Raw genomic sequence first — 25,068 nt, 5'->3', positions numbered from 1 at the left:
TTGTCTTGAATACATATTTAAAGATAAAAAAATTCTCTTTCAGGTTTACAAAAATCCAGAACACTAAGGTCACAATGAAGCAAGATGGGATCAACTCCTTGAAATACAAACTGGTGAATGTAGCCAAGTACCCGATGTACACAAACATCACAGTGGACATTGGCACGCCGCCACCTCGGCCTTCAAGAGGATAGCAGGTCACACTGTTCTCAAGCAAAGACAGTTCTGTTGTTTCACTTAGCCTCACAATGGACAGTCTTTCTGTCTATCTTTCTCTGTTTTTCTCTTTCTGTCTCTCCAAAGAATTTTGGTGACTAAAATTTAAAAAGAAAACTAACAAAGCATGTGGAGGTGAGCAGAAAGAAAAAGGTCCTCTTGCTCTGATAATATTGCTAAAATACTGCCTTCTGCAATTGAGAGATGTAAACCAGACAAGACCAGGGTGCACTGATCTGGGAGGATTTATTCTTTTTAAGCTCTTTTTGTGTGAAATCAAGTGGAAAATGCAGCTCTATACAATCTCTTTAGTACTCTTAACAAAACCCTTGGCCTGTTTGAAGATGGCTTCCTCTAACAAAAGAAACTTAGCCTATTTGGATCTGGTTCGCTGGAGGATCATTGCCACAGAATCTTAGGCCAGATTATTTTTGTTTTTGGGAAGACCTTACATTACAAGATGTGCCTGCAAGGTCATTATGGGTCACTATGGTTTTAACTCTTTGACTGCTGAATATTCTTTGCAGCTTTAAGAATTACTGTATGCTCATGTTTTCTACCATATAACATAAGGAGTTTCTTGTAAATTTCTAATCTTGAATGTTACAAAGTTATTAAAAAAATAAAGCATTTAAAGGAAAACAAAAGAATGGATGTCTGAATCTACAGAATTTTCTCAACAAATCAGGAAGAAATTGCAATCTTATAATTTAATTTTATCCATGTTGGTTACATAACCCTCGTTAGACAAGTGAGTTTTGCCCTCAACCCTACTGAAATAGAGCCTTTGTGGACTTGCAAAAATAATTCACATTTATTCAGCAGCTTTCATAACCTCAGGATGTCCCAGAAATTCTTTGTAGCCAGTTAAATATTATTTTTTTGATGTATGGTCACAATTTGTAGGAAATGTTGAAGCCAATTTTCACGCATCACTATTTGACATAGAGTACTGTGGTAATGACCACAACATTTGTTTCAGTGGTGTTATTTTAAGAGAAATTTGGGCCAAGAGAATTTTTTTTCATGGGGTGTGGGTGTTGCTGGCACGGCTGGCATTTGTTGCCCATCCCTAATTGCCCTTGAACTGAATACTTCAGAGGGCAGTTAAGAGTCAACCACATTGCTATAGGTCTGGAGTCATTGTAGGCAGGTTTATTTCCCTAAAGGGCATTAGTGAACCAGATGGGCTTTTATGTTATGGTTACCATTAGATTCCAGATTTATTAATTGAATTTAAATTCCACCAGCTGCCATGGTAGGATTTGAACCCATGTGCCCAGAACATTAGCCTGGTCCTCTGGGTTACTAGTATAGCAACATTACCACAATGCAACCATCTCTCCTGCTCTTCTTCGAATAGAGCCATGGGATGTTCTACATCTACACAAGAGGACTGACTACCAAAAGTGCTTTCGGGATGGTGTTTCATGTGCCAGGAATTTATATTAGGAATGCTCTTTCTGCCATCTGCGAAAATCCTGTGTGAAATGAATAGGGGTAATGTCAGTTGGATTTAGGTTGGAGGTGAGTCCATAGTGGAATTTGGTACTGAGCAGCCAATATTAATCAGAAGATTCACAGAAATGGCTGACATGAAAGATAGAACACACTGGTCATGGTAAAAATGTGCTGTGGATGCAGGGCAGAAGATTTGACCTTCCTCATGCAGTGCACTTGAACTTTAGAAATTGGATGTTCGTTCTCAAACTGCATGGGAGAAGCATTGGTAAATATAAAGGAAGACAATACAGTGATGGCATCTATCAGTAGTAAGTTCATTTAAATTACATAGAAGTGTCAGAAAATTCTGGTGTAATTCAGTCCCCTTCATCGCAACTCTCTGCCTTCTACCTTAAAACCAGTTATGAACCTAAGTCAAAAAGTTACCTCAAATTCTGTGCATATTCATTTTTGCTAATTGTCTCTTATGCAGAACCTTATCAAATGTCTTATGGAAGTCCATATAGACAACCTCAATAGATGAAAAGCAGAATACTACACATGCTGGAAATCTGAAATAAAAACAGAAAAAGCTGGAAAAAAGCCCAGCTGGTTAGGCAGCATCTGTGGAGAGAGAAACAGAGTAAATGGCTGGGATTTTCTGTGCCTGTCGGCACCGGGTGTGTTTGGGGGCACGAGCAGACAATATGGCATGAGTGGTTTCACAACGGCGTGAAGTTTGTGATAGTTCGCTCAGCCCACTGATGGGCCGTGTTTCCTGTCATTGGACATTGGGAACCTTCTTGTAATACATCTGCATATCATTATTAGGCCAGCCCACTGGAATCGTTTCCCCCCCCTCCTGAATCATCCGCCCATGTCGGCAGGAAAGAATGCCAACGTGTTTCACAACAGCACATAAAAGGCATGCACTTGGTGGGCTGCAGTTTGAGGGCATCTCAGAGGTGAGTACACAGTAACGTTCTGCAGCACTCACCTTGGTTGCCTGAGGGACTTCAAGCTTCAAGTGCGGAGCCGGAGGGTATGGAGGGAAGCAAGGGCAGCCCTGCAGTTGAATGTAGTGCACAAGCATTCAGGGTGGGGGGTAGGGTGGGTGAGGGAAGTGGCCACACATTAGGGACACCTTATATAAAGTGACCACTCCTCTGCAACTGAGACAGTTCAAATGCAGCCATTGATATGTGTGGAGTCAGGCTTATAGCTTACCTGCCCACTCAAGCACCTCAAAGTGCCACCATGTGCTCCAGAGCTTTTCACCTCCCAGCACAGACTGCAACATCATGAACGTTGTTGTGGACTGCAGAACAATTGGACAACTGGGCAGGTTGTACAATCTCCTTGCTAAAGCTGGCCATGGAGCAGTCACTGGTGGAGGTGCTCACAGCCCCTTGCAGTGTCGGCATCCCGGTTTGGACCAGTTTCCCCCATAGTTCAAGTTAACAGTGCTGCCTTGCAGTGTGGGTTAGGAGAATGACTGCACCTGAACTGAGAGCACAGCATGCAGTCCAGTGGGCAAAGCTGCCGCCAATCGGTTGGGTGGAGGAAGATGAGGTTTCGGCCAGCCACGCAACGCACTAATCTTTGGCCATCCAAGTGGTGGCCAGCACTCCCCGGGATGTGTGATGTGGCTTCACACTTAACCAGGACAGGTTCTTAGTACACCCAAGCTAACCACATGTCTCTCTCTTTAATCCTGCAGGAGGAGTACATCAGGATCATGGAGCCTGGTTAACTAGCTGTATGCCTCTTGGCTTAGAGAGTAAAGACGATGGAGGAGAGTACGACTGGGGCTCCTGGCTGCACAGAGGGAGGAGCAGTGCCCTCAAGAAGAAGGGGCAGCTGGGGCTCCCAAACACAACGCCGAAGAGCCACAGCGAGCCATCACTGGTCGGCGCTTAGCGACACCCAGGGTCCAAAGACACCACCATTCATTCCTGCAGATGATTAAAAAGCAGTGTCACCGAATACTGCAAATGTCTAGACAACTGGCCACTCACACCTGCCAGTTGTTGCAGGATTTGGCATCACGGGGACCTGGAGGTATCCACTGCCAGTGGCTGTGAAAGTGACAACGGTGCTCAATTTCTGTGCATTGGCTCCTTTCAGGGCTCCACAGTGACCTCTGTGGGATATCACAAATCTGCACCCACAAATGCATCCATGAGGTCACTGATGCCACCTTTGCAAGGGCTTTGTGCATTTCACCCAGGACCAGGACAGCCAGGATGCAAGAACGATTGGATATGCCCAGATCTCGGGTTTCCCAAAGGTGCAAGGTACCATCTATGCACCCATGTGGCACTTAGGTCTCCATCACAATACACAGTCAACCACATCAACCGCAAGGGCTGAATGTGCAGCTGGAGTGCGACCACCAGAAATGCATCCTGCAGGACTGCGCACGGGTTCCAGGGAGTGTGCACGACTCCTACATTCTCAGTTGGTCGCAGATTCCTGACGTATTCCAGGGTCCACAGAAGCTACAGGTCTGGGTCCTTGGGGACAAAGGCTACCCGCAGAGGACTTGGCTGGTAACATCCATGCAGCAGCCTCAGACTGCAGCAGAGTAAAGTTATAACAAGGCTCATGCAGCATCAGGGATGCTGAAGATGAGGTTCCGGTGCCTGGACCGGTCTGGTGGAGCCCTGCAATTTAGTTCATAGAGGGTGTCACACATCATCATCGCCTGCTGCACCCTTTTACAACCTGGCGCTGCAGCAGGGGGAGGAGCTGGCTGAGGGGGAGATGGGGGAGCTGGAGGTTTCCTTGAATGAGGAGGACGTCGTCAGGGATGAGGGTGAGGAGGTCCTTGAAAGCAATGATGATGGCGATGAGGCCCTCACACTGGCCAGATGAGGCAAGTGCCCTCAGGAGGCTAGATTTGTGGAGCATGATGACGACATGCAGTGAGGAGACTCCATAGATCCTTACATTGCATCTGTGAACCTTTGACTCCAGCCTGGCTTACCAGCTCACACACCCTCTGCGATAATGCTCCTGTCATGGAGACGCAGTGGAGGCCCTAATAGTCACTTGATTGAAGAAAGATGATGATGACATGCAGTGAGGACACTCCATAGATCTTCACGTTACCTCTGAGAATGTCTGACTTCTGTCTGGCCGAGGGCAGCTCGCTTGCGCTCTGTGATCAATGTCATATTAAAGAGACGAAGCCATGAAACTTTAAAAGCATCTGATCCTTTGTCAGCCTTCAGCACCTGGCCTGTTCAGGAGCACAGCATCACTGGTCACAGATGCTGACGAGATGGGGGGTGGCTAGCCCCACCTTAAAGGTGCTGAGAGCACAGAGAGAGAATGACGGAATTCTGTGACACCTGCCCGCGACATTCTGGCAGCAATAACAAGCACCATCGAAATGCAGGCATCACTAATGTTTCCAGGGAGTGTGAAACCATCACTTTGGTCTGAAGGCTGCACAGAGCATAGGGAAGAGGCTCTGGACTGAGACAGCTGCCTCTATCTTGTGCAGAAAGGTTTCACATTTGAGTGACACAAACACTGCTCATCAGAACAAGGATCCATAGGCAAGGAGACATCCTTGGGAGTTTATTGACAATAGTGAACAGTGTGTGCAACTGATTAATACTTGTGCCCAGGCTGTGCAACTAATTCTCCTTAACTTTCATAACCCTGCCACTACATCTGGGTGCTCCCTGGACATCCACAGTGGAGGTGGAGGCAGCCTGCTGACTGCAACACCCTGCCTGTGATGGTCTTGGCGGGTGTCCTCTGGAGGGCTGAGACCTGCAGGGTCCTTGCCTGCTTTGGGGTCCTACTGTGTGGCAGTGGCACCTTCCTTGGCCTGTGGAGCTGGAGCTGCTGGGATCACAGGAAGAAGGGATTCAGATGGGCCAGACACTCCCAGAGTCATTGGATGGATGGCCCTGAGGGTAATATCTGCTAATCCTCCTTCCTATGTGTGCCCAAGGCCCCAGGCTGATTTTTTGAAGAGGAGTAGCTGGAATGAGATTGAGCTGCCCCATGGCCTTCTAGCATACACACTGTTGGAGGCCAACTATGGCATCAGCAATGGAGTTGAGCCCACGCAGGTGTGATGTCCTGGACCAAGGTCTGCATGGTGGCCGCCATCCTGCCAGTGTTGACCTCAGTGTGTTGGCATGCCAGCACTATCACCTCAGCCTGAAGGCAGACAGAATCCTCCATTGTGCCTTGCAATCTGAGGAGTGCAGCGGACATCCCTTCCTGATGTTCCCGAGCTTGCCTTTGCAGCTCCAGCTGCATGACTGCGTCCAGAGACTTGCCATCTGACTCAGACTCAGCAAATTTCTGACTTCCAGCAGTCCCTGGAAAATCAAGGAGTCGCAGATTCCTGCCCAATCAGCAAGATATGGTGGTCTTGCATAGATGGTACATTGACAGCGATGATACTAAGTGGCCATTGAAAGAAGCTCTTTATTTATTGCATTTGACTGAATTTTGTATTTCTACATTTTTCAAAAACCTCATTTCATCCCACTCCTTCCAACCTTCCTCTCTTTGTTCCTGAACATTTTCCACTGGATATTGGAACAGGTAGTGAGATGGTTGTGTTACTTTTGATACTATTGTTCATTTTCATTCAGCTGTCTGTAGGCAAAACCTATGTAGAATTTTGAACTAATTGTCCCAAGTTGTGTTTTTATCCATCTGTACCTTGATTTTTGCACTTGTACCTCAAATGAAAATATTTCTTTTCTCTATTTTAGAAATGCCTAACAATGGTTGACTTTCCACCAAAATAAAGGGGGTAAATTTTAGCTTTGGTTCAAGCACACAATGGGCTCTAGATGAGCTGCTATTATTCAGCTCATTGGATTTTCCATGCTTTTAAAGTTTACAGACCTGCTACTACCTGATTTGTGACCCCGCCAAAAATAAATTTCACCACAAGGGTTCCAAGCTGGGCACTTGTCCATATCATAAAAAACAAACATTATACAGCTTTGATGTTCTGTCACACACACTGTCACAAAGCTTGCCAAAGACAACTAGAGGCAGAACACTACTACATGAAAGTTTTTCTGCTTTAACTCCTTACATCTCTTATTGGACATCTGTAAACCAAATGTGGAACCTGAGTAGATTTATGAATCTTAGATTTTATAACAGGTACAGTGCTAATCAATCTTTTGAATATTTTGGATACATTTCCCCAATGTATCTGGTTCTTACAGAATATTAATGTGATTTACAAACTTTTTTCCAGCACTGTGGGTGTGCCTACGGTACACTTGACGGTTTTACATTTCAACTCTTTAACTAGATATATATCAATGTAAATATAGGCTGGGAATTCTGTGGTGAATAACTTACCTCCCCTGACTCCCATCATATCCAAGGCACAAGGCAGGACTGTGATGAAATACTGTCCACTTTCCTGGGAAAAATGCAACTCCAATAACATTCAAGAAACTTGACAGCATCGAGGACAAAGCAGCCACTTAATCAGCACCCCTTTCACCACCACAGTGGCAGTAGTGTGCAAGATGAACTGCATCAACTAAGGTTCCTTCAGTAACACCTTCCAAACCCACAATATCCACCATCCTGACTTGGGCTTATATTACCATTCCTTCACTGTTGCTGGGTCAAAAATGTGAAGCATCCTTCCTAACAACATTGTTGGTGTATCAACACTAGATGGACTGCAGCAGTTCAAGAAGGTGGTTTGATTGCATTTCAATCCCAAACTGTTGCCACCTCCTTCAGGGTGATTAAGGATGAGCAACGAATGCTGGCCTTTCCAGTGACTCTCGCATCCCATGAAAAGAATAAAGCACAGAACCATACTGCTATTTTGTCATTTTATATAAACCTTGTGACAAGGTTTTGATGCCTCTGATCAATTTTATTGCACGCTATTTTGTCGTAATATCTAAATCAACCTATTTCAACATCCAACATCTTAGTGGAGAAATAGAATAGGCTGGTCCTGCTGTTCTAGGAAATTTTCTAATATGGTGGCACCATCTTTTAAATCAAGTGTTACCCATTTCTGTTTGAGAAAAGTTTGAAACTTCTAATCTAGGTACTTAATTACCTGGTTTCAGAATTATTATCTCTTGAGTTTTATTGGTCAAATTTTTGGTTTACACAAAATAAAATAATCATTAAGACATCCCATGGAAGTTCAACATATTTTACCATGAATGTCAGCTGAATTTAGAGAGGTCAATTTATTTAGTGAAACTTTGTATTCTGTATATGTGTGCTGTTTAAAAAGTGGTTGGATTAAAGTCTTTGACTAGAAATGTCTCAGTTGATTTTGTATAACCTCTCCACTCTACTGAGATCTATGATGTTGAGGACAGATTTTGTTGAATGTTATTCTTTTTACCTATTACTTGATTTGAATAATTTAAAAGATATATATAATGGATAAATGTATCAAAGTGATTATTTTATATACAGTTAACATTTTAAACTTTGTTTAGTCACATTATGGTTATTTTATTACAACATTATCATTACCTAACCCTGTGAAGGTGCTTTAATCGTTATCCTCAATAGTAATTTATTGTATTGCTAGAAATCAATACACTTTAATTGCAGTAGTATTTTGTGAGTTTATAGTAGTTGTATATTAACCTGAATAGTAATTCATAGTAGCTTTGTTAGAAATCAATCTTGTGCTTAAATATGGGTTGATTGCTGCTTTAATCATACATGTATTTTGTGAGTTCATAATCCCTGGTAGCTACTGGTACTGTTGGTTGAGTTGTTTGCCTGCAATTTGTAGTGCTATCCATGAGCTGATTGTGGATTGATTGCTGCTTTGATCACAGTTGTGGCTCATGGCTTCCTAATAGCTGCACCTTAACCTCCATGGTACTTTGTGGTAGTATCACCAAGGACTGTATTAATCATGATAGTCAGACTAGTGCTTGTTCCATGTGGTCCCACATTTTTCTTCACTGCACTAGTCTTCATGAGTACAGTATATTAAGCCAATTCATCTTGAGGAACCTTTCAGGTCCCCACCAGCGGATGCTGTTATTCTTACTGCCTGAACATTTGTGAGTATAATTCACCTATATACTGTCTTTTGTGTTCAGTACACTTGCTGTGCTCCATACAAAACCGCTTGTACATTTTGTTTGTATTGTGCTCCATGTTTTTCTCCACATGCCTTGTCTATGCTCATAAAACTGCAGCACCTTTAGTAAGGCCCAAGTGCTCCCCATTGTTTATCATACAATGGGATTCCCACAATGTGCTAACTATTGTCTACCATACAGGTGGCATCCTGATGCTAGTTCTCTACTGCTGCAAGGTCTTGGTTGTCCTTTGTGTGATTTTACTAGTGGTTCAATTTCACTCCCAGTGCTACCTGTGGGTGCTTGTGTTTTCTTTCTTCCAGGTGCAGAGATCTCGGGCAATGTTCTTCCTTTATGCATCTATTTACCACATTTGCACCAAGATTTGCCATTTGAACTCTGCTGTCCACGAGTTGAAGTTTCCTGACTATTTGTAATTGTATGACCTGTGCAAGAAGAATTAACTGTACTTAGTTTGTGTCTTTTTCCTATTTTCTTCCAGGAAAAGAGACTGAATTTGAAACATTAACTTTGAGGCTCTGCAAGAAACACACTGCCCCTGAGAGAAAACACTTGGAGTTCTGTTATATGGGTGCTGTATGTATTCTGAGCATTGCAGGCATGTTTGACAGTCAATAACCCCGTTCAGATTTCTTTGTGTGTGTTTCTTCCCTTCTCTCACAATCTAGATTGGGTGCTTAGCCACAGCCCATCTACATCTTATGCTTAGTTGCTGGGAAGAGAGATGGCCTAGGAACAGCCAAAGTGGGAACTTTGTGAACTTTTTCTGCGCTCAGTACAGAACAGTGGGATGTTCCCAAGATGCTTCAAAAGTCAGTTGCATGTTCTTGCAATCCTCCATTGGGCTCTGATGTGAGGTACAGTGGAAGGTAGGGGTGTCTAGGAAGAGTGATCTAAATAAGTCTGAGCCAGTTCCAGTTCTCCATCTTGATTATGAACCCTTTCTAGAGAGGGAAACTTTATGGTACTGATTCTCTTCATCTCAAATGCCATCCAGTCTTATCTTAGTGACATTGCTTTCCCTTACTCTTACCTCAACTCAGCCCATCTGCCACTGAAAAAAATAAATTGATGCCTTTGCTAGCTCCAGGCTCAATGGGGGATCAATTGGGACTGCAGAGTGCCTGTTTTCAGGTGTTATACAGCCTACTGAGCCCAAAATGTTGAACAGGAAGCATGTCATACTTATAAACAGACTTACCATTCTGACCAAAATTGCACATGACCTCTGAACCTCCCTCACTACCAATTGTGGCCCTGACTTTTTTTTTCCATTCATTCATGGGATGTGGGCTTCACTGGCTGAGCCAGCATTTATTGCTCATCCCTAATTGCCCTTGAGAAGGTGGTGGTGAGCTGCCTTCTTGAACCGCTGCTGTGCATGTGGTGTAGGTACACCCACAGTGCTGTTAGGGAGTTCCAGGATTTTGACTCAGCAGCAGTGAAAGAATGGTGATATATTTCCAAGTCAGGATGGTGAGTGACTTGGAGGGGAACTTCCAGGTGGCAGTGTTCCCATCTATCTGCTGTCCCTGTCCTTCTAGATGATAGTGGTCGTGGGTTTGGACTTTCCCCATCAATCATACCCCCTACCCATCCCTGATGGCCAGGCCCTTTGCAAACTGTGGCAGTTGTAGTGGTATTGTCACTAGACCAGTAATCCAGAGACCGAGGGTAATGCTCTGGGGAGTCTGGTTCGAATCCCACCACTGCAGATGGTGGAATTTGAATTCAATAAAAAAAACTGGAATTAAAAGCCTAATGGTGACTATGAAACCATGTCAATTGTCATAAAAACCCACCTGGTTCACCAATGTCCTTTAGGGAAGGAAATGTGCAGTGACTCTAGACCCACAGCAATGTGGTTAAATGCCCTCTGAAATGGCCTAGAAAGCCACTCAGTTGTATCAAATCACTAAAAACAATTCAATAAGGAATGAACCCGGATGGACCACCCGGCATCAACCTAGACACCGGAAATGACAAATTCAGTTCTGCTGACCCTACAAAATCCTCCTTACCAACATCTGGGGGCTTGTGCCAAAATTGGGAGGGCTGTCTCACAGACTAGTCAAGCAACAGTCTGACATAGTCATACTCACAATGTCTCAGACACCACCATCACTGTCACTGGGTATGACCTGCCCCACTGGAAGGAGAGATCCAGCAGAGGTGGCGGCACAGTAGTATAAAGACAGGAGGGAGTTCCTCTGGGAGTCCTCAACATCGACTCAGGACCCCATGAAGTCTTATGAAACCAGTTCATGCATGGGTAAGGAAATCTCCTGCTGCCTACCACATACAATCCCACCTCAGCTGATGAATCAGTACTCCTCCATGTTTAACACCACTTGGAGGAAGCACTCAGGGTGGCGTGGGTGCAGAATGTACTCTGGATGGGAGACTTCAGTGCCCATCATCAAGAGTGGCTCAGTAGCACCACATCAGACCAAATTGGCCGAGTCCTAAAGAACACAGCTGCTAGACTGGGTCTGCAGCAGGTGGTGAAGGAACCAACAAGAGGGAAAAATATACTTGACCTCATCCTCACCAACCTGCCTGCTGCTGATGCAACTGTCCATGACAGTATCGGTAGGAGTGTCCACAGCACAGTCCTTGTGGAAATGAAGTCCCATCTTCACACTGAGGATATCCTCCATCATGTTCTGTGGCACTAAATGGGATAGACTTTGAACAGATATAGCAACTCAAGACTGGGCATTCATGAGGCGCTGTGGGCCATCAGCAGCAGCAGAATTGTACTCAGACACAATCTGTAAACTCATAGCCCGGCATATCCCCCCCTCTACCATTACCATCAAGCCAGGGGATCAATCCTGGTTCAATGAAGAGCGCAGGAGGGCAGGCCAGGAGCAGCACCAGGCATACCTAAAAATGAGGTATCAACCTGGTGAAGCTATAATACAGGACTACTTGTGTGCCAAACAGCTTCAGCAGCAATCGATAGAGCTAAGTGATTCCACAACCAACAGATCAGAACTAAGCTCTGCAATCCTGCCTCATCCAGTGGTGGTGGACAATTAAACAACTTACTGGAGGAGGAGGAGGTTCCACAAATATCTCCATCCTCAATAATGGGGGTGCCCAGCACATCAGTGCAAAAGGTAAGGCTGAAGCATCTGCAACAATTTTCAGCTGAGTGGATGATCCACCTTGGCCTCCTCCAGAGGTCCCCAGCATCAAAGATGCCAGTGTTCAGCCAATTTGATTCACTCTACATGATATCAAGAAACAGCTTGAAGGTACTGGATATTGCAAAGGCTATGGGCCCTGATAATATTCTGGCAATAGTACTGAAGACCTGTGCTCCAGAACTAGCTTTGGCCCGTGCCAAACTGTTTCTGGACAGCTTCAACACCAGTGTCTACCCAGTAATGTGGAAAATTTCCCAGGTATGTCCTGTACACAAAAAGCAGGACAAATCCAACCCAGCCAATTACCACCCCTTCAGTCTACTCTCAATCATCAGTAAAGTGATGGAAAGGTCATCAATAGCGCTAAGAAGTAGCACTTGCTTAGCAATAGCTTGCTCACTGATGCTCAGTTTGGGTTTCGCCAGGGTCACTCAGCTTCTGACCTCATTACTGCTTTGGTTCAAACATGGACAAAAGAGCTGAACTCCTGAGGTGATGTGAGAGTGACTGCCCTTGACACCAAGGAAGCATTTGACAGAGTGTGGCATCAGGGAGCCTGGCAAAACTGAAGTCAACGGGAATCAGGGGGAAAGCTCTCTGCTTGTTGGAGTCATACCTAACACAAAGAAAGATGGTTGTGGTTGTTGGAGGTCAATCATCTCAGTTTTAGGACATCACTGCAGGAGTTCCTCAGGGTAGTATCCTCAGCCCAACCATCTTCAGTTGCTTCATCAATGACCTTACCTCCATCATAAAGTCAGAAGTGGGGATGTTCGTTGATGATTGCACAATGTTCAGCACCATTTGTGACTCCTCAGACATTGAAGCAGTCCGTGTATAAAAGCAGTAAGGCCTGGACAAGACTTAGGCTTGGGATGACAAATGGCAAGTAACTTTGGTGCCACACTCATGCCAGGCAATGACCAACTCCAACAAGAGAGAATCTAACCATCGCCCCTTTACATTCAATGGCATTACCATCACTGAATCCTCCACTATCAACATCCTGGGGGTTACCATAGACCAGAAACTAAATACTATGGCTACAAGAACAGGTCAGAGGCTAGGAATCCTGTGGCAAGTAACTCACCTCCTAACTCCCACCATCTACAAAGCACAGGTCAGGAGTTTGATGGAATACACCCCACTTGCCTGGATGAGTGCAGCTTCAACAGCACTCAAGAAACTTGACACCATCCAGGACAAAGTCGCTTGTTTTGAGGTTGGCACCTCCTCCTGAAACATTCACTCCCTCCACCATTGATGCGCAGCAGCAGTGTGTACCATCTACAGATGCACTGCAGGAACTCCCCAAGGCTTTTAGACAGCACCTTCCAAACCCATGACCACTACCATCTAGAAGGACCAGGGCAGTAGACAGATCGGAGCACCACTGCCTGGAAGTTCCCCTCCAATCCATTCACCATCCTGACTTGGAAATATATCGCCATTCCTTCACTGTCGTTGGTTCAAAATCTTGGAACCACCCCCCCAACCCAACAACACTGTGGGTGTACCTACACCACATGGACTGCAACAGTTCAAGAAGGCAGCTCACCACCACCTTCTCAAGGGCTATTAGATGCTGGCCTAGCCAGCGACACCCACATCCTATGGTAGCAAAACCCCTCATGAATCTGCTTCTGCCTTTGTTTGGGGAGCTGTCTGAGCTAGTCACTATTACTGCTCACTCCCACACTCCTCAAGTTATTTTCCCACGTAGTCTCTCTAACTTGAGTTCACTGTCATTCACTATATTTGTATTGATTTGTAGAGCTTCAGTCAGTGATAGGCAGTCAGGTGCCCATGGAAAGCACTCATCAATTCAAGCCATCTTCACAACATGGAGTTTGATAGCCAAGAAGAGTTTACAGTAGTTTGAAATTTGCAGAATTTCAACAAGTGCCTGTGCTTGCCTGTGTATTTTGTGTGTGCTGTGTTCAACTACAGGCTCTGTGTTCTCAACTTGCATTTTTGCTGAAAGGCTCATCTTTCAGTGAATATCAACCCTCTTCCCTTCTCAGAGTGACTGAGAAGCTCTTCAATGAGGCATCTTCACAATACAGTGACTTTTGAGAACAAGAAGCAAAAGATGCCAATCCTCACCCGCTTCCTGTGTACATCTGTGAAACTGAATTTTGTCCACCATAAGCAACCACACATCCAGTCAAGTGAGATTAGACAGAATCAGCGGTACGTGTTAACACATTGGCTTGGTTACGGTGGTGTTCATGTCAAAATAGTTGTGGACTGATGTCCAGTAAGTAGCCTGCAATTAAACCTGCTCACTTCTACCTTAAATCCTCCCAAACTTTACATTTGATTATGTTGTGTACTATTAGGGTGAGGACATGATGCTTGTGACCTATTGCAACTGTGAGTGTGTATGAATAGTGTGCAGCTGGTAATTCTGACCCTAATTCAACTTGTTTCAGATGCTGTTTCAGATGCCTCCCAATGGGATAAAAGGCTACGCTTACTTTGAACTGCAGCAGGGAGAAGTTTAAGCTCTGAGTCATATCACACCATCTTGTACACACAGCTCATGAAATGAAGAAGGAATTGATATTTTTTTTACCCCATCAGATGACATCTCAGTGCAGAAGCATGGGGAGGAGTTGGCCAAGCTTGAACCTAAAAATAAGCAGTTGAATGAACACATTCAGCAGAAATTCAACAAAGTCGCAACCTTGTATGTCATCAAAAATATTGAATTGTCACGAAACTATCATATTTTTCATAATAGTGTTGTGGGATATTGTACGGTAGGCTTATGTGTGTGTGTGTGGTTCTGTAGGTGGCTGATTTATTGAATTAGAGTTGGATAGGCTGTAAGGTTGAAATAATCAAAAGCGTTAGGTGTAAAAAGGTATTTGAAATGTTAATCAGAGGGCTAGGGTTGCACAAATCTTCTAGTAATAAATACAAATTGCAAAACCGTTGTGATAGCTTGGCCAAGTTTCCCTCTGGGATTTGGTCAGCCTGGCAAATACCACCTGCCAAATCATAACAAAATTGGGGGCTCTTTGCAGGATATTTGAAATTCCTTGATTGGCTTGGAGTTGGTGAATCTTAAGGGCAGAATTTTGCTGACAGCGAGCTGGGGGCGGGGCCCACTCGCTGACACGTAAAATTACGCGGGATTACGCCGACATCACCCCACCCCATTTAAATTTTCAGGAAGGTAGGGGCGCAGCAAAATCAGCTGCGGGCCCGCCGACCTGTCAATGGCCACTTAACCAATTAAAGGACCTGCCCATCCAACCTTAAGGTTGGTGGGCAGGCCAGGAGTCCCGGCGGCAAATAGAAAAAACATGAAACCTCATCCACCGGCAGGATGAGGTTTCATGTAGGGTTTTAAAAATTGTAGTAAAGTTGTTCTGTAAATTATGAACAGGTCCCAACTCATGTGACATTATCCATTACAAACCCACCGACTCCCACAGCTACCTCGACTACAGCTCCTCACACCCCGCTTCCTGTAAGGACTCCATCCTATTCTCTCAGTTCCTTCGCCTCCGTCGCATCTGTTCCGATGATGCTACCTTCAAAAACAGTTCCTCTGACATGTCCTCCTTCTTCCTTAACCGAGGTTTTCCACCCACGGTCGTTGACAGGGCCCTCAACCATGTCCGGCCCATCTCCCGCGCATCCGCCCTCACGCCTTCTCCTCCCTCCCAGAAACATGATAGGGTCCCCCTGTCCTCACTTATCACCCCACCAGCCTCCGCATTCAAAGGATCATCCTCCGCCATTTACGCCAACTCCAGCATGATGCCACCACCAAACACATCTTTCCTTCAACCCCCCTATCGGCATTCCGTAGGGATCGCTCCCTCCGGGACACCCTGGTCCACTCCTCCATTACCCCCTACTCCTCAACCCCCTCCTATGGCACCACCCCATGCCCACGCAAAAGATTCAACATCTGCCCTTTCACTTCCTCTCTCCTCACCGTCCAAGGGCCCAAACACTCCTTTCAAGTGAAGCAGCATTTCACTTGCATTTCCCCCAACTTAGTCTACTGCATTCGTTGCTCCCAATGTGGTCTCCTCTACATTGGAGAGACCAAACGTAAACTGGGCGACCGCTTTGCAGAACACCTGCGGTCTGTCCGCAAGAATGACCCAAACCTCCCTGTCACTTGCCATTTTAACACTCCACCCTGCTCTCTTGCCCACATGTCTGTCCTTGGCTTGCTGCATTGTTCCAGTGAAGCCCAACGCAAACTGGAGGAACAACACCTCATCTTCCGACTAGGCACTTTACAGCTTTCCGGACTGAATATTGAATTCAACAACTTTAGGTCTTGAGCTCCCTCCTCCATCACCACCCCCTTTCTGTTTCCCCCTTCCTTTTGTTTTTTCCAATAAATTATATAGATTTTTCTTTTCCCACCTATTTCCATTATTTTTTAATATTTTTAAATCTTTTATGCTCTCCCCACCCTCACTAGAGCTATACCTTGAGTGCCCTACTATCCATTCTTAATTAGCACATTCGTTTAGATAATATCACCAACTTTAACACCTATGTATTCTTTTGTTCTGTTGTTTGTGACATCTTTTGATGATCTGCTTCTATCACTGCTTGTTTGTCCCTACAACCACACCAACCCCCTCTACTTCTCTCTCTCTCTCTCTCTATCCCCTGCTACCCACCACCCCCCCCCCCCCCAACACCACCCCACACACACACACACACACACACACACACACACACCTTAAACCAGCTTATATTTCAACTCTTTCTTGGACTCGAACTCAAGTTCTGTTGAAGGGTCATGAGGACTCGAAACGTCAACTCTTTTCTTCTCTGCCGATGCTGCCAGACCTGCTGAGTTTTTCCAGATAATCCTGTTTTTGTTTAGGATTTAGTCCTTTTGAATTAGTCTATGGGGATGATGTAAGGAGACCACAAGTTGATTCAGGAGAAGTTAGTGGGTCAGAATTTGGAAACTACTCCTGGATTATGTGACCAACTTCAGAGAAAGATTGAACAGAGCATGTGAGTTAGCTAAGGAAAATTTAAAGATGTCGCAGCAGGCGATGAAGGCGAAAGCAGGTAAGAGGGCCAAAGCTCGTAATATTGTTGCTGGGGAAAAAGTGTTAGTTTTGTTACCAGTGTTCAGTGAACCATTAGAGGCAAGGTTTAGTGGGCCTTAAAGGATTGAAAAGGAACTGAGTGATGTAAATTATTTAATAAATGCTCCAGGTAGAAGAAAAAAGCAGAAGGTGTGTCATGTAAATATGCTTAAAAAGTACTTTGACAGGAAGGATAACCAGAAGAAGGTATTAGTGGTAGTGGATAAGGAGAAAGAGATTGAAATGAAAAATTCTGAAATTAATTCTCCTCTAATCAAATTAAACTATGAATGGGTACTTAAAAACTTAAATGTAATATTGAGCTACTTTCCAGACAAGTGTCAAAGTGATTTGGAGAAGCTACTGCAGTCACACAAAGCTATTTGTGAGAATAAACTGGGGAGAACAAATTTAGCTACATTTGATGTAGATTTAGTTTCAATAAGGCAACATCCGTATAGATTAAATACAGCGAAATTAACTCAAGTACAGAAAGAAATCGAATTCATGCTTCAGAATGACATTATAGAACTTAGTTGCAGTAACCAGAGTTCACCTATTGTGATGGCGCCAAAGCCGGATGGAACACAAAGACTGTGGGCAGAAAATTACACTTGGCGTGCAAGCGTGTGACCGACACGCCTGAGTGTGAAATAAAGTGCATTGATGTCGGCTGAGCGTGCTGACATCAACGTGCACTCTCATAATAGTTAGGTCAGCTGGCACGCGCCAGAGCCAGAAGCGCACCCGCTGACAATTATAAGGCCATTAAGTAAACAATTGTCCTAAATTTTTCACTGCTCATTCAACCTAACAGTTGATGAGCAGACGAAAAGGCCAAGTGGCCTTTGCATTTTTTGGGAAAACTCATCCACAGGCGGGATGAGGTTTCCTAAAGCAAATAAAAATAAAATAAAAATTTATCACTTGAATTAAAAACCTGTCCCTGCTCATGTGACAGAGTCACATGAGGGGACATGTTTTATGATTTTTTTATTTTCTTTATTTTTTTTTTTAAACAGCACTTCATCTCCTTGAGGCAACTCCATGCCACTTGTGTTCCATGCATAAAATTGCGGTGCGGTGCCAATTGCGGGCGGCTTCCCAACCAACCCATGCCGAGCACCCCGGCCAAGGGCAAAAATTCTGCCGTGTGTGGATTATCAAAAAATAAATGTAGTGACAAAAGCTGATCCATATCCTATTCCACCGTTAAGATTGTATTATGAAAGTGGGACAAACTGAGTTTATCGCAAAGATGGACTTGCTGCGAGGATATTGGCAAGCACCATTATCGGAGAGAGCAAAATGGATATCAGCTTTGTGACACCAGATGGACTGTATCAGTTTAAAGTTATGCCATTTGGTATGAAGAATGCAACATTTCAAAGACTGACAAAGTAATTGCAGGACTGAGCAATTGTACTGTTTATATTGATGACTCGGTAGTTTTCAGTCAAACGTGGGAGGAGTATTTACATCTGAAAGAACTGTTTGCTCAACTGGAAGAAGCTAATTTGGTGGTGAAATTGGATGAGTGAATTTGCAAAAGTACAAGTTACATATCTAGGACATAACATTGGACATGGTAAGGTGGTTCTGAGAGATGTGAAAATAAAAGCCATCATGAATTTCCCAGTGCCTACAACAAAATGAGAAGTTTTGAGATTTCTGGACATGAGTGGATTTTATCAGAAGTTTATACCAAATTTTAGCAGTGAGGTTGCTCTATTGACTGAACTACTAAAAAGGAACAAGAAGTTTCAATGGACACAGGAGAGTCAGAATGCCTTTGACAATTTAAAAACAGTGTTGACTACAACACCAGTTTTGGCAGTCTTTAATTATGCCAAGCAGTTTAAGCTGGTGTTGGATGCAAGTGATTTGGGTATTAGTGGTATATTGCTAGAAGATAAAGAAACAGGAATTGAGGAGCCAATAGGATATTTTTCACAGAAGCTGAATGTACATCAGAGAAGATACTCAACTATTGAGAAAGAGACTCTGAGTCTGGTGTTAGCATTGCAGCATTTCAAGGTTTATGTTGCAAACAATTTGTCAGAAACAATGGTTTATACAGGCCACAATCCTTTAAAATTTTTCTACAAATTTGGAGACCAAATGTAAGACCTTTCAGATGGAGTTTATTACTGCAACCATTTAATTTACAGATTACACATGTGGCTGGTCGCGAAAATCTAATTGCAGATGCATCGTCAAAAGTTTAAAGTTCAAAGGAAATTGGACATTTAAAATGTGAACCTAGATTGAAATGACCTCTGTTGATACAAAAGACTTGTATACATTGTTATGTTAATGCATGCATCTAGTAATGCAATAGTTTGTGCTTATAGTTAAGTATAGTAAGTAATGTAAGGTAGATTATGAAAATGAAGCACTCTTAAAATTATGAAGGTTCATTTTTCCATAAGGATGGAGGTGTCACGAATTTATCATATTTTTCACAAAAGTAATGTGGGATATTTTAAGGTAGGGTTATATATGTGTGTGGTTCTGTGGGTGGCTAATTTAATTGACTTAGAGTTGGATAGACTGTAAGGTCGAAATGATCAAAAGAGTTAGGTGTAAAAAGGATATTTGAAATGCTAATGAGTGAGCTAGGATAAAGTCAGCAGATAGGGCCTGAATGAAATTTGCATTTTTAAATAAGGGGAAAAGTCGTTAGATTTTCAAAGATACATGATAAAGTTTTACAACTGACAAGATAAATAGGGCAAGGTTATTATGTTTATTTTTCCCAAAAGGAAAAGACCATATTGACGACACGAAAGATTTTTATGGTATGAGAAAAGTAAATTCCAAAAACATATGGGAACAATGGGATTTACAGATTAGGGAGGAAAAAATATATTTAAAGAAGAATAGAAATTTGTATTGGGGTGGCCATGTAAGATCTAAAAGATACACCATGTGAAACAGTCTCTAGCCACTCTGTAGAAGTCTACTGTTCCAGAACCAAAGTTATGTTAAAAGCCTTTGGAATTCCACTGCCAAATGGCTGCTGTGATAACCTTGCTGGATTGCCTTCCTAAATTAAAATTTATTTTGGGCTGTTGCCTTAAAGGGGGCGTGGAGTTGAGAGTCAAGTTAATTAGGAATTTTGGGATGTACTATAATATTAAGTAGCGGTATAACTGTGTATAACTGTGTTTTAATTCTCTTCTTTTGTTAATAAATGTTTTAATTTTTAAAATCTCTAAAGTTGTTAGTGGACTCATTATTTCTGAATTCAGTGCATAAATCTTCTCTTAATAAATACAAATTGAAATACTGGTGTGATAATGTGGTCAAGTTTCCATTCTGGATTTGGTCAGCCTGGTAAATACCACCTGCCATACCATAACAGAGTCAAGGCTGAAAGATGGGAGTGATACTATGATTGCTCTACCAGTTGCATTGGAGCATGTCTAAGAGATTACACCAGTGTTGACTTGGTTTTGCTACAAATTGAATATGGTCTCAGTTTGAGGCCTTTCCTGAGATCTTGTTCATTGACAGCAGCTATAAGATGAATAAGCATGGCTATGCCTAAACCAAATTATGGTGCAGGGTATAGGGCTACCTTTGTAAATAATGAGGCATCTGAGATGCTGAACAATATTGTTGAGGCATTCATAAAACTGATGGGATCCAGCATTTGTGAAGAAAAAGATTATAGAAAGAGACATTATAGAGATTAATACAGTAAGAAAGAATTTGTCAGGGTCACAATTTTGCCCCGCATGTTCCATGTTATGATAAGCCTGTAGAAGATCAGCAGCTACTTATGACACAAGGAGATGATGATTCAAATCTACAAAGAAATGCTTCTTGCATTCTCTGAGAACAGTCTGTCAAGTTATCTGAACAGGATCAGGCATTTGTGTCAACCATTGCAATTGAGTCTGTGTTCATTACTATGGTACAGAGCTGTGTACAAGAGTGAATCTGCTGATCCCTGTGTGCTAACTTCTTTCTTCCTATTTCAGGAGTACCTGATAACCAACTGCATCCTGGAAAAGGAGATGTGGGCCACATATCTAAAGTGTGACGTGCTGATATTTGGAACCACATCAACAAATGCATCCAGTCTGAGGACGGGAAGATCAAATGCTTACTTAATTTTTCCTCATCAATGGTGGAGTTCACAGGGAAAACCTCAAAGAAAATGTGTAAGAATCACTGCACATTCATGGAGTGAGCATTAAGCAGCAAAATGCTGATACAGCCACAGTGAATGCTGGTTTCAAGGAGTATAATCTCCAGATACATGATGATCAGTCTTTCTGTAAGTCCACTTTCTGATTTCAACATTCATTCCCTTGTAGATCAGATGCATTTGGGGTTGCCTCCATGGAGACTTGCCCCCTCAATCAATTGGGGCCAGGGTAAGCCCCTGTGCAGGCAGCCACAAGTGTGTTGTTAGAATGGAAGCCTGACCACACTGAGAAACACCAACTTGCTTCTGGCACATTGCAATACCTTCTGTTCATCCTGATCGACAACGGATCGGATCACTTCATATAGATCATGGAATGGCTCTGGATCCATAGTCACAAGCTTCAGCAAGGAGAGGAACATTGAGCGGAAAGGTCTGAAGGGACTGCCTAGTCATGTAGCAACTCATGGAACTTCACAGCAGTTGCAGCTATGCCAGCTGCATTGTTGACTCTGTCCTCCCCCCATCCTTCTCCAGTGTGTATCTTAAGGAGGACACCACCACCTTCTATAGCTGCCAATATTGACACCAGCAATGTGTGCTAGCACACTACACTGGCTCACATGCCAGAGAAGCCCTGGCAGCAGTCTGTCACACGAGGGCTGATGCCTCACCTGGCCCAGCAAAAGAGATGGCCACCACTCATCTATGGCCTTTGGACTTCTCAATACCTGTACCTTATGGGGACTTGGGTCAATTAAGCCTCTGGGCTTTGAAGGTTGCTGATCGATACCTGGTATGCAACCAGGCCACCCAAGGGGATCAAAAGGCTTGGGACATTTCAATATGAAAAAACTTACTCAAGAACAAAATGCTCCTCCTGCTCATGCAGTTTTTTTTTCAACTGAGGCACCTTCCAAGCCACCTGAGCATAAGCCTTTGAGTTTTTTTACGGATGAACCATGGACTCGGGTGCTCTCTGCTGTTTCACTGTTGGTGGTTCCCTTCCAGTCTGACTCCATACAACTATTTATGTGGATGGTGCTTGTGTTAACCATACTTGCAAATACATCTTTTCATTGATGGATGCCTAGCTTAACATGCAGCACAGCAGATCATTGCATGGAATTATTCTGAACTAGTCCTCGTATGGTCAGGACCAGTTGTTTAGTTTTGCTATTGCTGCATTTATTCTGCAAATATACCATGGCTGAACATGATCTCCTGGAGCTTTGCTTGATTGCCTTTGGGAGTCAGGAAGGAATTTTCTTGAGTTTTTCCACACAGTGATTTTGCCTCCAACAGCTGTGAGACATGCCACTTGCAGTTGATTAGCTGTCAAACTGCAGGGGAGGTCATGCCATAGTGCTATTGCCAGTAGGCTGGTAATCCAGAGACCCAGGCTAATGCTATGGCAACCTGGGTTTGAATCCCACCAGAGCAGATGTTTGAATTTGAGTTCAATAAAAATCTGGAATAAAAAAGTCCGATGATGACCTTGAAACCATTGCCGATTGTCGTAAAATCCCATCTGATTCACAAATGTTTTTTAGGCAAGGAAATCTTCCGTCCTTACCTGGTCTGGCCTGCATGTGACCCACATGCAGTGGTGTAGTTGACTCTCAAATGCCCAGTAAACAAGGGGCAATTAGGGATGGGCAATAAATGCTGGCCCAGCCAGTGACACCCACATCCCATGAACAAATATAAAAAACTGTATTTAATCTATGAAAGTTGGGACTCTGTCATTCGTTTGTCTTGTGAGCTCCGCGCCAATAAATTTCATGAGACTCTTTCCATGTCACCTATTTGATTCAGAATCCTGCATCTGAACATTTCCTGCTGTGCCCACTGTCTGTTTTGAGATTCCTGCATCTACACAATCTGAATTTCAGCCCGTCTTGCCTAGCTGTTTGTCAGTTAAGTCTACACTTAGTAGGTTGATATGCAACTGGGTCTCCCACAGTGCAGCAAACCACAGCCTAGGCACGTGAATGTCGCAACTCCCTTTTCCCTCCCTTTAAATTCCTGCCATTATTATGGCCAGGCCTGCCAAAGAAAAACTGAATTGTTAAAAATTCATGTGCAGTTTCCAGGTGGTCCAAACGCCCTGAGCCCAGCAACTTCTGCCATACTTTCCCAACTCTATCCTGGAGCAGGTGCTGTAGATGTGACACAAGCACCTGCCAACTGGATGGAAAACAGGTATTTCTCCCCCAACCCACCTGCAAACTTGGCAGCTAATTATGCCCTGGATGGAAGCATCTTGGTACTTAACACCAATACCATCCCCACATCCCCTTGGATTTTCCTTACAGCTTTTACGAGGTTTACATACAGTTCTGCACTTCTCTTTCCATGGCTAGATCTCACCACAGTAGAAAATAGGTGTTAAACATTTTCCTAAAGGGATTCAACAAAGATCTTAAAAGACAGCAGCAAGAGTTTTGCTGAGAAATCAACCCTAATAACTTTGCAGTTAAACCATTAGTATATTATAGATAGTTTGTTCCATCATATCAATACACTGGCTTTTTAATAAAATTGCAGATTCCACTTTGATAATTTTTTAAAAAATAATCTATTTTAATCCAAGACAGTGCAGAGAAAAAAAATCTATGGGCAAAACATTATATTTTGTCACAGCCATCACATTGTGCGGCTAGTAAACTAGCCACATAGACCAAGTGGATTATAAACAAGCTGACTGAAAATTGGCAATTGTACAATAGCCTGGTGCGCATATACAGACGTTGAGTTATGCTTTGTAGTAGGCACCAATAAATCACAAGATGTTCACTAACATCTGTACTCAACTTTTATTATACATGGATAATACATTTGTACCAGTGTAATTCAGAGTTTGCAGAAACAGAAATGATTCCTGAATGAATGGTACATTGAGATTTCCAAAGAAGCAATCTTTCCCAGGTTGCAGTTGAACATTGCATAAATGTTAGAAGGATGAAGTAATTGTTTATTCATTCTGTGAGATCATTCTAATAATAGACATTACCAATGGAAAACTAAACTTTGAGTGATGTCAGTGCATAGGTAGTTCCAGGCATGTGTTGGGTTAGCTGTGACATGATTTCTTTCTTTAAACTAATCAAGCAGCCAAGTTGTTTGCAAATTTTTGGATAAATAGCAATGTGTTACTTTTGTAATTTACATTTTTTTTTATAATTTTGGGGAATGGTGACATTGGTGAACAATGATGATAAATGCACCAATATAAAGGTGGATCTGTGGTCTGATATTGGGAAATATAGTTACACTGTTTAAAGAATTGGATCAAATAGAAAATTCTCTTTGGAATTCACTGTTATACAGGCTGAGCTGGTTACCTCAGAACCATATGCAGTAGAACTATTATCTAATTTTGCAGGAAAACACTGATGCATCAAAAAAAACTTATAGACATTGACTGAAGTGATCTATATTAAAGTCCCCCATTCATGTACCATGCAATATTGAGCACACAACATGGTTGGAACTTACTGCTCTATTAGATCAGTCATATACCCGCTGTGGCTCCCTGTTGCTAAATGTACTAGTAGTTATTCACCAGATCAGTATTTATTTCTAGCCCTGTTTATTGAGATTTTTGTCTCAGCAAGTTCTTTAACATTTTGCCTTATAACAGAACAAACGATGATTTCAGATAGGTCATAAAACAGTTGAGCCAAAGGAAGTCTCCAGCCAATAGAAAAAAGTAACAGCAAATCATCAACGGAGACTATTCCTGGTTACACTTTAGCATTCACATTGACTGATTAGTGTGAAGACCAATGGAAAGTTCTGTAGTTATTATTCTGCTCTCCTTCCAGGAAATTATAACAGGTGAACACGTACACAAGGCAGAGCAAACCAAGGTTGAATACTTGAAAATAAAACAACATTGGTGGCTC

General features: G+C 43.1%; 1 protein-coding gene across 3 annotated transcripts in view; it reads left to right on the top strand.

Annotated features, from left to right (window-relative positions):
- The window catches only part of b4galt2 (UDP-Gal:betaGlcNAc beta 1,4- galactosyltransferase, polypeptide 2), a 405,565-nt gene extending 404,707 nt beyond the window's left edge, over nt 1-858 (top strand). For all 3 annotated transcript variants that reach the window (XM_041208715.1, XM_041208713.1, XM_041208714.1), the window contains one exon: nt 44-858. In XM_041208715.1, the coding sequence (XP_041064649.1) occupies nt 44-194 (151 nt within the window). In that variant the 3' untranslated portion in view covers nt 195-858. The remainder of the gene's footprint in view (nt 1-43) is intronic.
- Nucleotides 859-25,068: the final 24,210 nt, after the last annotated feature.

Source organism: Carcharodon carcharias, chromosome 16, assembly GCF_017639515.1.
Source record: "Carcharodon carcharias isolate sCarCar2 chromosome 16, sCarCar2.pri, whole genome shotgun sequence".
In the NCBI taxonomy this organism is placed as follows: Eukaryota; Metazoa; Chordata; class Chondrichthyes; order Lamniformes; family Lamnidae; genus Carcharodon; species Carcharodon carcharias.
This window is presented reverse-complemented; position numbering and strand designations above follow the sequence as displayed.